The sequence below is a fragment of the Scatophagus argus genome, chromosome 5, assembly GCF_020382885.2.
Source record: "Scatophagus argus isolate fScaArg1 chromosome 5, fScaArg1.pri, whole genome shotgun sequence".
NCBI classification, from domain to species: domain Eukaryota; kingdom Metazoa; phylum Chordata; class Actinopteri; family Scatophagidae; genus Scatophagus; species Scatophagus argus.
Genome location: NC_058497.1, coordinates 572,237 through 587,986, shown reverse-complemented (window position 1 = coordinate 587,986; position 15,750 = coordinate 572,237). Strand labels below are relative to the sequence as shown.

The 15,750-nt window shown below is 40.2% G+C and overlaps 1 protein-coding gene across 1 annotated transcript; it reads right to left on the bottom strand.

Moving 5' to 3' along the window:
- Positions 1 to 2,278: 2,278 nt before the first annotated feature.
- Positions 2,279 to 13,099, bottom strand: kcnj13 (potassium inwardly rectifying channel subfamily J member 13). Its single transcript, XM_046388078.1, has 3 exons — positions 12,697 to 13,099; positions 4,811 to 5,367; positions 2,279 to 3,231 (listed from the first exon to the last, which is right to left on the bottom strand). Exons 2-3 carry the CDS (start codon positions 5,325 to 5,327, stop codon positions 2,657 to 2,659), a joined length of 1,092 nt encoding a protein of 363 aa, XP_046244034.1. The 5' UTR covers positions 5,328 to 5,367; positions 12,697 to 13,099; the 3' UTR covers positions 2,279 to 2,656.
- Between the last annotated feature and the right edge of the window lie 2,651 nt (positions 13,100 to 15,750).

Sequence of the window (15,750 nt, the reverse complement as noted above, 5' to 3'; positions counted from 1 at the left end):
GTTAGCATGCTGACTCTGCATTTAGTCCAAAGCATCAGTGGGCAGATTAGCAGAGGTGTGACAATGTCATTGTTTTGCAAGTCCCAAGTAAGTCTCATGTCTTTGCATTCAAGTCCCAAGTGAAGTTTAAGTCAAGACTGCCAAGGTTTAAGTCAAGCCCCAATCCTAAACTTTAGTCATAATGTGCTATTCACCAGATGTAAAAAAGAACAAAAGTGCAGATTTGAGTTTGCAGGCGCACTTGAATGGACCATGAAGTCCTTGTCTGTGCCAATATACCTTACCAAACCAAGCAATGTAGATTTTAGAGTTTTCAAGTTGCATCTGTGCACCTTAGTCTGGTTTGGGTTTACATCTCTGGCAAAAGAGGCCTCTTAAGATAGCTGTTATCTCAGTGTTGTCTTTCACATTAACTTTCACACCTAGAGGCATTTAAAGGTGTTAATTAAAACTGCCATGCTGGTATTTGGACTGGTGGAGGAGACCAGAGCACCCAGAGACAACCTTTGCAGGCATGGGGAACCATGCAAACATGCAAATACAGAAAAGGACCCAGCTGGTTGGTCAGGTTTAAACCCCAAACCATTTTGCAAACATCTGCACCACCACACTGCCTTGTAGAGCATTCAAGTGTGACATGGATGTTAGAATACAGAGTTTATCACTATCCCCACCTCCATCTGCCTGGTGCCAACCTTATAATTTCCATGCATTACTACTCCCATCATAACTGATCCTGTTCTTTAGATACATCTGAATTTGTAGTTCAAAACTTCAAATTGCACACAGCACCTGGTTAAATTAATTATTTAATTTAGTGTATGTTCATAATTTTTATGTAAAGTTTGGAAAATTGTTTGTGAAACTGAATTGATCAAACTAATATTTAATAGGTAACACTTTACTTGACGGGTGAGTACATAACACATTCATAGCCGCTGTCATAAATTGCTCACAAAGCATTCATGACCATTTCATAAGACATGGCACAACATTCATAGCCAATCTTTCATAAATGTGGAAGACAGAATGGCAATAACTCGTCAAAATAAAAGTCCAACGATCTCAAAGCAGCATTTCTGTCGCTAAGTGCTTGCTCAAGGGGGAATGTTGGGCTCTCTGTATTACAATTTAATGAAAGAGTTTGGTCTAGACCTGCTCTAACTGGAAAGTGTCATAAGATAACTTTTGTTGTGAATTGGCGCTATACTGTATAAACAAACTGAATTAAATTGTAAATTGTAATTTTTGATTTAAACCTGTTACCTGAGCATGTCACATCTGAGTCAATGGGCAAGTCCAGTGCCAAAGAGACAGAACATGGGCAAACATATAATTTTTATATTTCATAAAAATGTTTTTATGTTTTATAATGTAACCTTTGCAGGTAATTTTCATCTTATGCTACCTTGCCTACACTCAAATGGGAATGTTCAACCGTTCCAGGGTCCACAAATACTGGTCAGCTCAATGTATAATTGACTCAGATGTGACATGATTGGGTAACAGGTTTAAAACAAAAACGGCAATGTTGCTTTGAGATCATTTGGACTTGGACTATTTTGACAAGTTATCGTCATTCTGTCTTCCACATTTATGAAAGGTTGGCTATGAATGTTGTGTCATGTCTTGCAAGACAATCAGAAATGCTTTATCAACAATTTATGACAGCTGCTATGAATGTCTTATGTACTCATGCATGTATGCAAATTTTAAATTCAAACTGTGATGGCACAATGCATTTTAAATTCATTCTTTAAAGTCAAATATGACTTTCTGAGACTGTACACCCATGGACTGAGAAAATCACATGAACTGTCTTTATTCAGTCATGGGTGAATCTTTTTCTACAACCTATAAAATTTTATGTGGTCAAAGCATCTTTCACAAAAAAAAAAAAAAAGACAACAAAGTCAGAAATGTTCAAATACAAATGGGACTTTAAGAAGAAGATGACATCTTAAAATGTATTCTCTTTTATCTCTGCAGTCTCCACCAAATTCCAAGAGAAATATCTGGCTATTTAGTGGCTAAATACTCCACTATGTTCACCAGCTAGCCTTTGTGTGCTATTTGTAGCTGTGCAGTGTACAGCGATTTCTCCAGTTTTTTTGCAGGAAACAACTGCCTGACTACTAAATGTGACATAAAGTTAAAACCCCAAATTTTTTCCCCAAAATTTGCATTGTTGGTGAAAGTTCTCTGTGTGACTGTTATATATTACATTATATACTATATATATATATATATATATATAGTATAGGATACCGACCACATTTGATCAGGTAGTAACAATGAAGTACTCTGGAACTGAATTTGAAATTGATTGTGCCACCACTAATTAAAATATATAATCATATTTTCGAATATTGTTAGATATATTCATCAAACCAACACAACTGGATATATTGATGGGTGAGAAGCCAGTGGGGATCATACCCTGGTTGCTGCTCTAGGGACTCCAGGAGGAGCTGAGGGAGTCTGCAGCAGCCATGTCCGATATACATTATAGTTTAAAATTACTTAATTTGTTAAATCTAAATTTATGTTTAAACAGTAGACTTATCTTCTGACAAAAATATGTGCCGCGCTATTGCTCTCTACAGATATCCTTCAGAACTCCCTCTGTCCCTATGAGACCTCCCCTTCGGTATCCTTACTCCATCCTGTCACTGCCATCACCATTGATCTGCACAACACAGTCCTTGTTCAAAGGCTCTTTTGAGTGGGCTGTGTCAAAATGCTGGGTGCTCACCATGAATTTACCCCGAGCATCCAGCCCCAAAGCAGGGAGAAAGTGACGGTCAAACTGGATTTCTTGGCGCAGATAGGAGGTCCTCTTCTGGCAGGAATCACCAGTTCCTTCCTGCAAAGCTGACAGAAAGATCACCAGTTCAAAGTGTTTAGACATGCCCTCACACAGAGCAGGGTAGAGAGGGCTCCGGCGGTCCAGCGGGTGGTAAAAGGTCAGTGGGAAGATGAAGAAGGGACAGGGCTGCTGCCCCAGATGATCCAAGTGGAAGTCCAGAGAGGTCTGGTGCAGGGCCTGACCCTCATGCTCCTGGTAGAGCACAGCACTCACCTTTACGTCAACCAGAGGTCGCTGCAGCAGGTTGGTGGCTCGTAGCATGAGACACTTCTGGCCCTGGTGTTGGCCCACCACTGCCTGGGGGCTGAACTGGATGGCTCCTGCTCTCTTCTGGGGACGTGCAATCTTGGCTACAAATGCACCTGAAGTTTAAGAAAATGAGACTTCAGTGTGATGAGGATGGTTTTGTTCTTGTTCTTCTTTTCTTTTCTTTTTTAAATCTGATTGTGTAGTATTGCAAAGGTTTGACAATAGCACCACAGGAAAAGCCAAAAAATGTGCAAGAGGCACAATTTTACTTATTCATTTATTTAGATTTGGCTTTGGATTTAGTGTTGGGCCAGCATGTGTCACATGAAATCTATCTTCTATAGGTAATGTCAGGTTGTTTTGTCCACTAGTTTCTATGGGTCTAGGGATCCATGGGTCCAATGTGGCAAAACATAAACAAAACGAAGGTCTGACACACAAATCTGTGTGTGTTTGTGTGAAATATTAGGTATGTTCTCTTAATCAAATGACCATGCATGTCTCTTTGGTGGAACTACTAACAATTCATAGACATATTAAATGTTGCAAGGGACACCAATTATACATAGTTTTTTTGTAAGAATTCACAAGCCAAGAGGCTGAGCACCACTGGTTTAATCTTTACAATATGATATGATATATATTTATGATAAACTCATTTTATGCTTTTTAATGCAAACTATTAATCTGTACAGTAACAACTATATATGAAATAAAAGAAAATTTATTTATCCAGTGTAAAAGATCCTAAAATTTTACTTAAGGGACTTCAGTGAATATATTTAGTTACTTGCATTGTGGAAACTATAAGGTCCTACTGCAACTGGTTATGTCACTGTCATAGTAGAGAGGTTTCATAATGGTGTGAGATTAGGGATGATCTGCTACACTGTTTAAAAGCAGAGCTGTACATCTTTTAAGTGGTCAGTTTTCATAAGACATTTTTTAATGAACAAAATTTTAAGAATGGCAGCTTTTGGGACTACTTTTACAATATCTTAGTGTGTCATAGTATTGGATCCTTACATGCAAATGCAATACCAAGGATTGCCCAGGAGATGTCGCATTTTGTCTTCATCAAAGGCTTTTAAACAATTAACCATTTTCAGTACAGGTATTTCATAGTGATTTAGTGCTTCATAAACACACATTCCTCTGTTTTCAATTAAACATTTTTTGGTCTGAACATTAAGGTGAGAAGCAACTCATAATTAAACTCTCCAAATGTAATAGTCTGTCTGTAATATAAGAACAGGTCTTAGACTGATTTGTGCCTCTTCTTCAAATTGTTTTATCCCTGGGTGTTTCCTAGTCCTGGGTCCTCTGAAGCTGGGGTTATATTGTTGTTCAGGGTATGGTTAGGTTTGTCTGAGATTGCTCTTACTGAAGTTAAAGTAAGAAAGGGTTTGTTTGAGATTAAACATCATAAAGCTTGGGCTGAGATCGATGGAAGAGGAAATACAATTTGATGTTGAACATTTTGAAGACTTTGACATTAAATTCAAACATTTGCTGTTGTGAATATGTAAATATCTAGTCCTTGAATTTCTTAATATTTGGTTAATACACTAAAATATTAAATATTGCCTCCAATTTAGCTCCAAATGTGCCCATTAAACTTAAGTTGGAGAATGTCATCTCAGAGTTAATGATGTTTGTGGAGAGAAGGTTTTAGGAATAGAAGCATTATACCTGTTATGAATGCTTCCAACATGAGCCCCAGCAGCATCTGCACAGCCAGCAGTGCTATGGCACTGGGACAGTCCCCACTGGGGAACATGGTGCCATAGCCAATGGTCAGCTGTGTTTCCAGGGAGAAGGAAAAAGCGGCAGTGAAGCTGGTAATGTGCTTCACACAAACCACATGTCCCTGTGGGGGAGCATCATGGTCCTGCACGGCCAGGTCTCCATTAAGGTGGGCTAGCATGTACCATAGGCAGGCAAACAGCAGCCAGTGGGCCAGGAAAGAAGCACAGAAGGCCAGTAGGACCCATCTCCAGCGCAGGCCAACCAACAATCCCCACAGGTCCTGCAGGGCCAGGAGCCAGGCTCTGCCTGATGCCCCACGCCACAAGCCTGAAGGGCACTGAGGTGGACGAAGAACACAATGTCCATCTTTGGTGACCAGGCGCTGGCGTGGTGGAGAGGACAAGAGAGGAGAGGAGGAGGCCTTACCACCTAGAACACTACTATTGGATTTGGTTGTCATGGTTGCAGGTGGAGCTCAAGCTGGGTAAGTCAGTATGATCCTGAAAGGAAATGATAAAAGATAACATTATAGAATTGCTTATAATATTCATATCCAATGTCCAAAATCCATATTTAATCGGACTGTGGAAAGGTTTGCGTCACAAAGAATCAGTGAATGTTGATGATAATTTAATCTCTGCATCCAGTATAGAATTGGATATGAGGCTTAAAGAGCAGGGGAGAAACTAGCTAAAACTGCTGAAACTAGCTGAAACTTCGAACCCCAAATTTGTGTAATTAACATGTTGTAGACATGGTCAGCGATTGTTTGTCCAGAAATAGCTTCAGTGTTGACTGATGAAACTATACTTTACATTTCACTACTCATGTAAAATGATCAATGATCCACGTAACATGTGGAAAGACATCAGGACCATCACGGACTATAAGCGCAATGACAAGCAGGTGGGCCACGACCCGACTCTGCCTGACACCTTAAACAGCTTCTTCGCACGCTTCGACTCTCCATAAACTGCATATCTTCCTCAGCCAGAGGTGCAGCATCAGCCTCTCGTCCCGCAGCTGCACCAAGTGACCTCCGACTTGAGAAGGATCAACATCAACAAGGCTGCAGGTCCAGATAAGGTGTCAGGACGCACTCTGAAGTCATGCGCTGACCAACTGGCAGGAGTCTTTCTGGACATCTTCAACCTGTCTATGCAGCTGTCCACGGTCCCTGTGTGCCTGAAGTCCACCATCATTGTGCCTGTGCCCAAGAAATCAACCATAACCTGCCTTCAACGACTACCGACCTGTCGCTCTGACCCCGATTATCATGAAGTGCTTCGAGAGGATCCTCCTAAGATACATCAAGGACGCCATCCCCGCTGACATGGACACTCTGCAGTTTGCCTAGAGGAAGAACTGTTCTGCGGAGGATGCTGTCTCGTTAGCACTTCACACGGCCCTGACTCACCTGCAGCATGCTAATACCTATGTTAGGATGCTATTTGTGGACTTCAGCTCAGCCTTCAACACTGTTCCCCTGGATATGCTGGCCTTGAAGCTCCACAACCTGGGTTTGTCAACTTCACTCTGCTCCTGGATCAGGGATTTCCTCACCAACAGGCCCGAGGTGGTGAGGATAGGGGAGTCTACATCTGCCCCACTGATCCTCAACACTGGCACGCCGCAAGGTTATGTGCTCAACCCTGCCTTATTCACCTTTTTCACACAACTGCTCTGCTATCCACCCCACAAACATGGTCGTTAACTTTGCGGACGACACCACCATGGTGGGTCTCATATCTAACAATGATGAGACCCACTTCACAGATGAGGTCCAGAACCTGACACAGTGGTGTTCCAGGAACAACCTCATACTGAGCACCAGCAAGACCAAGGAGGTCATAGTGGATTACAGGAGGTCCAGGAAGACTGAACACACTCCCGTCTGTATACTGGGGGAGGCGATGGAACAAACCGGGCAACAAACTGTTTGTACCGCTTCCATCAGGAAAGCGGTACAGGAACATTAAAACAAGCACAAACAGACTCAGAGACAGCTTCTTCCCCAGAGCTGTAAAAGCAATAACCCCCCTGCAGTGAACCACTCATTTCCCACCCCCCTACAGGACTTCACACATGCACCCTCCCCCCCTCTAGCCACATACACACACCTTCTCACACACACACACAATCAAACACTCACAGCATACCATAGACTGGCACTAAGTGCACTTTACTTTGAGTTTTATATTTTTATATTTTCTTAAGTGGTCATTTTTAATTTTTCTGCTGCTATTTATAGGTGTGCATTTAAGCCGAGAATCTGTACAAAATTTCATAATGCTTGCATAATGACAATAAAGACTCTTGAATTTTGAATCTTGAATCCGATTCTGTTTTATAATGGGGAGAATATTTGGTGTCCACGCCCAGAAAAAAAAGAAGTAAAACACAAATTTCCTACAATTTTACACCACCAAACCATTTGGGTTACGTCGAGAAACAGCCACTATTATTTTAGTTACAATGAGGGAACCATGACAACAAAGCATGCATCAAGGAATAAGCCTGATCAAACGGTGTTAAACCCAAAAGTTGCTATTCTCAATACTCACAAGGCCATCTTCAAAGTTTAACAACTGCAACAACGCAGAAACAATCTGATTGAAATCTGATTGTAAATTCCTTTACAAGCCTATCTAATTCCAGTGGATAATCCACCGGCTGAGAGCCATGACCTCAGACTTAGAGGTGCTGATCTTCATCCCAGCTTCACACTGCAAACTGTCCCAGTGTGAGGTCACTGTTGGATGACGCCAATAGGGCTATATCATCCACAAAAAATCAGAGATGGAATCCGAAGACCACCGATCCTGACCGTCTGCCACTTGGCTGCACCTGCAAAGTGCAGTTCAGGAAGACCTTGATGGCTACCGTGGTCCTGCCTTGAAAACCACTCCCAGAAAACGGGTCTATCAATGAGCACCTGGTGGCCAGGACTTTGCCCATGTGGGCCAGATGTGCACAGCCCAAAGCAAGGACATGGGACTGTCCTCCAGGAGTCAAAGGGCAGCAGGCCAAAGAGGGGCGATCCAACCCCTGGTTGTTGAAGCTGGCTGTTGGGACATTCCAATGCCATGTCTTTATTTTTCACAAAGGCACCCCTAGCTGGTGTAGTTGTAATGTTATGATGGTTTTTAATCTGAAACAGATACAGGCTGATTCAAGTTTAACTTAATGAGGGCAAATGGGAACAAATAAAAGCAAGACTTCGTGCTAAAATATGACCAAATATGCTTAAATATAATTACCATGTTACACTTACAAGAGCTGACTCTTTGATTCAGGTCTTTCTCCATAGCCTAATCCTGACTTGCAAATTGGATCCAACATATGCTATCCTGTCCTTTCCAATGTTCTACTTTCAGCCCATAATCACAAATGACATGTTTTGCACAGTAAACAGTCAGATTCCCATGTGGACTGACAGACTGTGACAGACAACTAAAGCATGCTGTGGGAAACATTCAGTGACTGTTTCAATTGAACCAAATAAAAGACTGGTCCAAAACTGTATGATTTTTTTTAGTTACTTGTTTTTGTCACTTGCTGACAACTGTAAAATAATAATATCATCACCTAATTGCAAGTACTGTACAGAGACAAGGTTATTTTCAAAAAGACAAAAAGTGATGTAGCAAAACCATATCTTTGTGTTGTGTGTTTGTTGTTCAAGTCAAAGTCAAGTGACTTCATGAGTCCACACCTGTGCATTCTTGATCTCAAAAAGATAAAACCATCTGAATTTATAGGACAACTGGTCATCCTTGTAGCAGCAAAATGACCTTCACAGTTTTAGCCAGACTTTAAGACTTCTAGACTTATTTTCTTACAGCACCAAGGTAGTTTTTTTGTCTGGCTTGGGTTTGGCTCTTGGTGGGTTTGGCTCTTGGTGTTGAGTCAGCTGATAATGTTAGCTGCATGGCTAACTGAGCTGGTTGTTTGTAATGTTAAATTTAACTGTCCACAAGGAAATAAGTAACTTGATCTGACAGCATCGTTCTGACATAAAATCTTAACTCTAGCTCTGTGCTACTTAAATGATTGATGGGTGGGAGTCTTAATATTGAAAATGATTTCTTCAAGTTTACGTAAGAACACTTCAGTTTTGTTTTAACCGAAAATGTAATCAGATTTTGATATAAAAATAAAATATATATATTTTGATAAATTGATCTAATGGGTTTTATGGGACATTTTAGAAAGTCTGGGTTTAGTAAACAAACATATTTCCAAACTTTTCCTTTAAATCCCAAATTTAAGCTGTATCTACTGAATCAACATGCATCTGGTTTAAACATGTCCTATGTAACAGAACTCAGAGCACCAGATGTATGTGCAGTCTTGACAGCCAGACAGCTAGAGTCCTGTCCTCGTCAGAGTTTCTATTTCTATGTCAATATTGTTGCCAGGAGATTAGAGCAGGTCCCAGCTGGGAATCTGTCTGAGGAACACGCGACATGCAGAGTAGGAATGCGTCTTTCATCTGCAGGGAGCTTTAAACTTACTGCACTGCATGGCTCTCCACTCATCTTGTTCACCAATTACAATATACATTTACCATCCTTGTACACATGCATTCATTATGCACTTCCAACTTCTTTTGATGCATTTGCTATGAACTTATCATTGCTTTCATTTACAAAAATCAGAAATAGTGGGAGATTTTAAGTTTGAACGAAACTATGAATCCAGTTTGAGGACATGAGAAGTAAAGCTAAAACAATTTTAAAAGTTAAAAAAAATCATCTAGTAGAATTGTTTGTAAACTAAACACAGTAATGACAAAAAAGGCATATTCAAATACCTGGTACTTTTTTAAAGCATGTTTCACCCAGTTTAAATATTTTAATAAATTAGTTACTTGGTATGGGTGATTAAATTTAAAAAAAAAACAAAACAAAACAAAAAAAAAAACAACAACTGACCTCTTCAGTCAGTTCAGTATTTATCATTAAATCAGCTAAATTAACATTAGACCATTTTCTGTGTTCATCTGTGAAGCAAATACTAACCCACGAGAACAAATATGGGACATAAGCTACAGTAACAGCTGGATAATAAGGAGCGTTTCAAGTGAATGTATAGTTGATTTTAGTAAGAAGTTTGTCTTTTGCTGAGGCTGGGGGGAAACAGCAGCCTGATAACAGTCACTGAGGTCATCACATGAGAGCCATGTGCTGGTGGAAGCTTCATTGTTTAGCATCTCAGTCTGTCAGAGCTGTCACTGGGTAAGTCAGTCACCACAATGGACATTAGCCCTTAAGCACATAAAACAGATACTTTACACATTGCTTCATGCGCTTGTGAGATGGCAACATCAATAATAGTCTCACATCTATGAGCTGTCTGTCTGCGTTTGAGTCAGGACAAGGTTAGCTGAGTTTATCATAAAGGCTGGGAAAAAGAGGAAACCATTAACTTGTTTCTGTTCAAAAATACACCCACCAACATCTCTATATTGATCTTCTTATTATTTTCTTAAGATTTTTTTCCATGCAGTCCTGTGTTTTCGGAATGTCAAAATGTCAACATTAGAGGGCATTTATTTATGCTAATTTAATGGATTGTCTTTGGGTTGGCATTGGACCTAACTGACCAACTCAAAGTTGTGGAACTTGTCAGTTTGTGAATGAGACTCAGCAATCAACTATCTTTGTCCAGAAAGTTACACAGTATTGCTTTAAAGTTTACAATACAGTAAACACATACATACGGAAAGAGTCACAACTTGTATAATGTCCAGTTTTGCTTTGTGTGAACTTAAAATATGTACCATGTATATGTAGTGTTTGCAGGCAGTTTATCAATATGATCATTTAAATCAACTCTGAGAGAGTCAGACTATGATGGTGTTTATTTTGTCCCAGTCTTTGCAGAGTTAAATTAACACTTCCTGAAGTGATACTAATACAACTCAGATCCAGTGTTAAATAACTCTGTCCAGAACTAAAAGTGAACTCTGTGTAACACTAGAGACATAAATCCAGGGGGATGCATTAGGAGAGTCGTGATTGTTACCAACTCTGTTTAACTCAATCAACTTTTAACAGTGTGATTTCAGCTCTATATTTTAACTCTTTTGCTTAACACTGGAAAATTCTGAGAATTTTTTTGTGTGGGTGTAAAAAGCACAGGACTTTAACAACAGAGAAGTATTTTATACATGTGTAGTTAGGTTAAGGGATAGAAAAGCATTGTGGTTAAAAAATATTAGTGGTTTTGATAAAAAAGTAAACATATATTTTTCTTCAATTTAGTGCTGACCTTTTCAATATTTAGCAAAAACTACCCTATTTTCATAATTGTAATAATCTGGCGATGTAAAAGATTTATGTTTAATGTGTCTAAAATAATAGACATAAAATGTTACCTATATGATGTAATGACGATACAATAACAACACCACCACTTGTCCAATGAGAACATGTCGTAGAGAAACAAGTGAAATGCTTTGTTTGTGATTGATTTTTGTTTTAATAAAAGAAAAACTATACATTTATAAATATCACTCAAATATAACATAGAACATAGAACTTTAAATAAAAATGTTAAGCTTAAACATTTGCAGATATGATCATTAAAAACTTTTGCTTCCTCATTTAATGTAATTTTAGGGCATTATATTCAGTAAAAAAAAAAAACAAAACAATGCAAATGAGTAAGTTTTGATCTGAATTTCTAGGAGACAGGGTAGTGACAAGGACAGAGATCAGTCTTTGGTGTGTGCTTATTATTTACACAAAATTAAGTTAAAGTCTCTGCAAAGTTTATGCAAATGCTGGATGTGAATGCTTAATGAATATCTGTGTTTAGTGAGTTGTTTTTTTTCCAACTCACATTATGAACTAAGTGCACACAATCAGAAAAAGTATGTTTTTTCAAGCACTGTGCTTGAGTATCATGGGATGCTTGAAATGTTTTTTTTTTTTACTGTGTCTTTGTTTACTTTCACATATTTGTGTTTTTGAAGCTTGACTATGTTTAACTGTGAAAATCTCCTCACTTATTTAAGTAAACTGCTGCATCCTAATTTCAGCTCAAAGTATCACTTCACGATGAAGGTAATGAAATTGTACTGTAAAGACATTAACATTTTTTTCCTCTTTCTGAGTTCTTCAGATGTATGACAATGCAAACAAACAGCACATTGTGTAACTGCTCTGAGGAGTGTGAAGTCCCTAAGGCTGCAAGAATATTTGGAATTACTGCCATGTCCTCGTAATGATGGCTTTGCAAGACATTGCCTAGTCAGCCATTTTCCCATCTCTAACCTGTCTGTACTAACATGCAAGTAAAGAGAGCAAGTTAGTGGAAATGTGTCTTTATTAACGCAGAGGGGCGCAGAAATGTTTATGTAACGTTCAGTCTGCAGCTGTTCACTTTTTCTATCCCTTCTTTATAACACTTCATTGCACAACAGACGTGTCTGAAATAGAATGACTATTTAATCATTTATATCATTTAATAAAAATGGAAATGCTGTCTTGACTTTTAAATCTCTTTTTGCCCATGCTTGTCATTTACTATCTGAATTACCCACAGTCTGTTTACCATGCTGGGTTGCTGAAATGGTTTCAGCTGATAAAAAAACAACTAGAAAACTATTTCTTTACTACATATGTAATTAACAAAGTCTGTGAAGTGCACATAAATGTTGTCATCAGACACACACATTTCATATTATGGATTCAACAAAGTAAGAGGTGAGGTTCCTTAACAGATTACATACTGATCAGATCACAGATGATCACTTACTCATTGTCCTCGTATCAGGGCCTTAGCTTTGCCATGCATCTCATGCTGGAGTTTGTACTCACCTAGAACTGCAATTATGGCTCAACAAAGGCCCTGTGACCTTTTCAAAGAGCTGGTCTGAGGTCTGCCAAGAGGGCAAGGGGGCCGAGGCACATGGAAAGATTGTCACTGCTTCCTTGGAGAATGGGGTGTAAAATCCCAGAGTCCTGTGCAGAAACTGAGAGTATCACAGAGAGGTTTCCTCAGAGTGGGAGCTGGACTGAGGACGGCGTTCTTTGCTCCTCCGATCTGCAGCTTCCAGCTCCAGGGCGAGGATGATTCAATTGGTCACATTACTCGGCATGGAGCCTATTAATGTTCCCGGAAGACAGAAGACAGAGGGAGGGGGAAAAGAACAACACCTTGTCACAGTTCATTCAAAGAGTTCCTTGTTGCTGGTTGGTGTCCTGCAGCTTTAAAAAATATTTAAAAAATGTGGTACAGGTTATGATTTTTTCACCAACTTTATGCATGAACAGCAGACACATTCCTCAACCACTTTGTGACCTCAAAATAGTTAACATATTAACTAAAGAGACAGAATGTATGACTGGAGATTAAGCACAGTCAGCACAGTCAGTGAGGCTCAAGTCAATCTGCCCAATACTTAAGCAGCATTGATTTGAAACTTCTTGCGGTTCCCAAATGATGTTTATTTATATGATACGTCATGTACCTATTTATAATAATAATGCTTCGTTGTAGGGAAATGTTTTTTTCATTTTTATTTTGAATGCATTCAAGTTATGTTCCCTCTTTTGATTTTGTTTGTTTTGTTAAGTCTGTATTCTTGTGTGTTTGCCATGGTCTCTTGTATGAATTTGTGAGAATATGCATAATGACAAAGAAAGCATAATCTTTAATGCTCATTTAGAGAAATATGACATTGTGCAGCAATTCAGTATTTGGCATTTGGTGTCTTTGAAAACATTTGGTGGCTAGCCTGGAATTTCACATGAACATCTGTGGGTTTGACCTATGCTCCCATGGTTTAAAAAAAATGTGGTACAGATTATAATTTTTCCACTAATTTTATTCATGAACAACTGACACATTCCTCAGTCACTGTGTGACCGCCAAATAGTTAACATATTAACTAATTAATACAAGACAGTGGCATGCAGTAGTGCAGTGGCTTCTCACGTTCCTGCATCTCCCTGCCTCGCTTGTGTGAACAAGCGTCTAACGTATAGCCGAACTTAAAATAAGGCGAGAAGAGAGCTGTCTGCAGGAGTGAAGAGGGCCAAGGCCACATACGCCCAGAGGATCCAGGGACATTTTGCGCCCAATGATCCATGGAGCATGTGGAGGGGCATAAAGTGCATCACAGACCATAACACCAAAGATGCACAATGCCCCAGGGACCCCTCTCTGCCCGATGCACTCAACAACTTTTATACCCGCTTTGAGGACCCGGACACCCCCCTCAGCACCAGACTCACCCCTCCACCAGATGAAGATCCCCACCAGCGTGACCCCAGCAGAAGTGAGGAGGACTCCCCAGGGATAAACCCATACAAAGCTGCAGGTCCCAATAACATCCCGGGGCGAGTGCTGAAGTGCTGTGCACACCAACTCACAGAGATGCTGACAGACATCTTCAATTCTTCTCTCCAACAGGCAGCCGTCCCCACCTGCCTGAAGACCGCCACAATCATCCCCATCCCCAAAACCTCCACAGTGACGAGCCTGAATGACTACCGGCCAGTAGCCCTCACCTCGATAGTCATGAAGTGCTTCGAGAGACTGGTCATGGCCTGCATCAAAGACTGCATAGACGTCACTGTGGACCCACACCACTATGCATACAGGAAGAACTGATCCACAGAGGATGCCATATCTTCTGTGGTTCACACAGCTCTCACCCACATAGAGACTAAAGACTCTTATGTCCGCCTGCTCTTTGTGGATTTCACATCGGCTTTTAATTTAATTTAATTAAAGAGTTTGGTCCAGCCTGCTCTAATTGGAAAGTATCATGAGATAACCTTTGTTGTGAATTGGCACTATATAAATAAACTGAATTGAATTGAATTGAATTAATACCATCATTCCACAGACACTGATTCACAAACTCAATACTCTTGACTGAATGAGCTGACTGAGCTCCACCCTCTGCAAATGGGTCCTGGACTTCCTGACGGACGGGCCACAGTCTATACGAATCCACGGCATCTCCTCCTCCCGCATCGCCCTCATCAGCGGCTCTCCCCAGGGCTGTATGCTGAGCCCCCTCCTGTTCACCCTGCTCACACACGACTGCTCAGCGCAACATCCTAGCTACCTGATTGTGAAGTTTGCAGATGATACAGCTGTGGTCCCTGACTACAGGCAGGAGGTGGAACACCTTGAGGGTTGGTGAAGAGAAAACAACCTCTACATCAACGTGAAGAAGACCAAGGAGATGACTTCAGAAGGGGCAGACATCTCCCCCTTCTCTGCACATCGGAGGGAGGCGGTGGAAATGGTCTTCAGGTACCTGGGCGTCCGCATAACGAACAACCTCACCAGGAGCAGCAACACTTTCGACATCCATATGGACGAAGATAATGATAGCCTTTAAGCAACATTTATCTCCCTATTAGATTCCATCAGCTTCTGTCAGTATGTACATAAACCTACTCACTGCTTCAATTACACTCTTGATCTTGTTCTGACATATGGCATTGAAGTAGAACATTTAATAGTCTTTGAGCAAAATCCTCTTTTATCTGACCATTGTTTAATAACTTTTGAGATTGCCGTACCACCAAGAAAAAACTCCTACACTAGATAAATGTCTGATAGTGCTGTGGCTAAATTTAAAGAAGCAGTTCTACTGTCATTTACTTCATTATCATATCCTGATACTAGTGAACATCACAACACTAAGCAAAAGTGTTATGCCAATTGCAGTCCGTCTCAAATTGACCATTTTGTGGACAGTGCTGCAAGCTCATTAAGGATAATGATAGAATCTGTTGCCCTGCCAAAACCAAAGAGACTTACACCCTGGTATAATACAGAGGTTCACAAATTAAATCAAAATGCACAAAATCGTGAAAGGAAATGGTGCACCTTCAAACTTAATGAATCTC

Bases quoted from the DNA above. Each gene is read 5' to 3' on its own strand.
- kcnj13 (XM_046388078.1), bottom strand. From the start codon at position 5,327: ATGACAACCAAATCCAATAGTAGTGTTCTAGGTGGTAAGGCCTCCTCC. The intron at 3,232-4,810 runs GTATAATGCTTC...CTTAAACTTCAG, and splicing joins GTTGGAAGCATTCATAACAG to GTGCATTTGTAGCCAAGATT.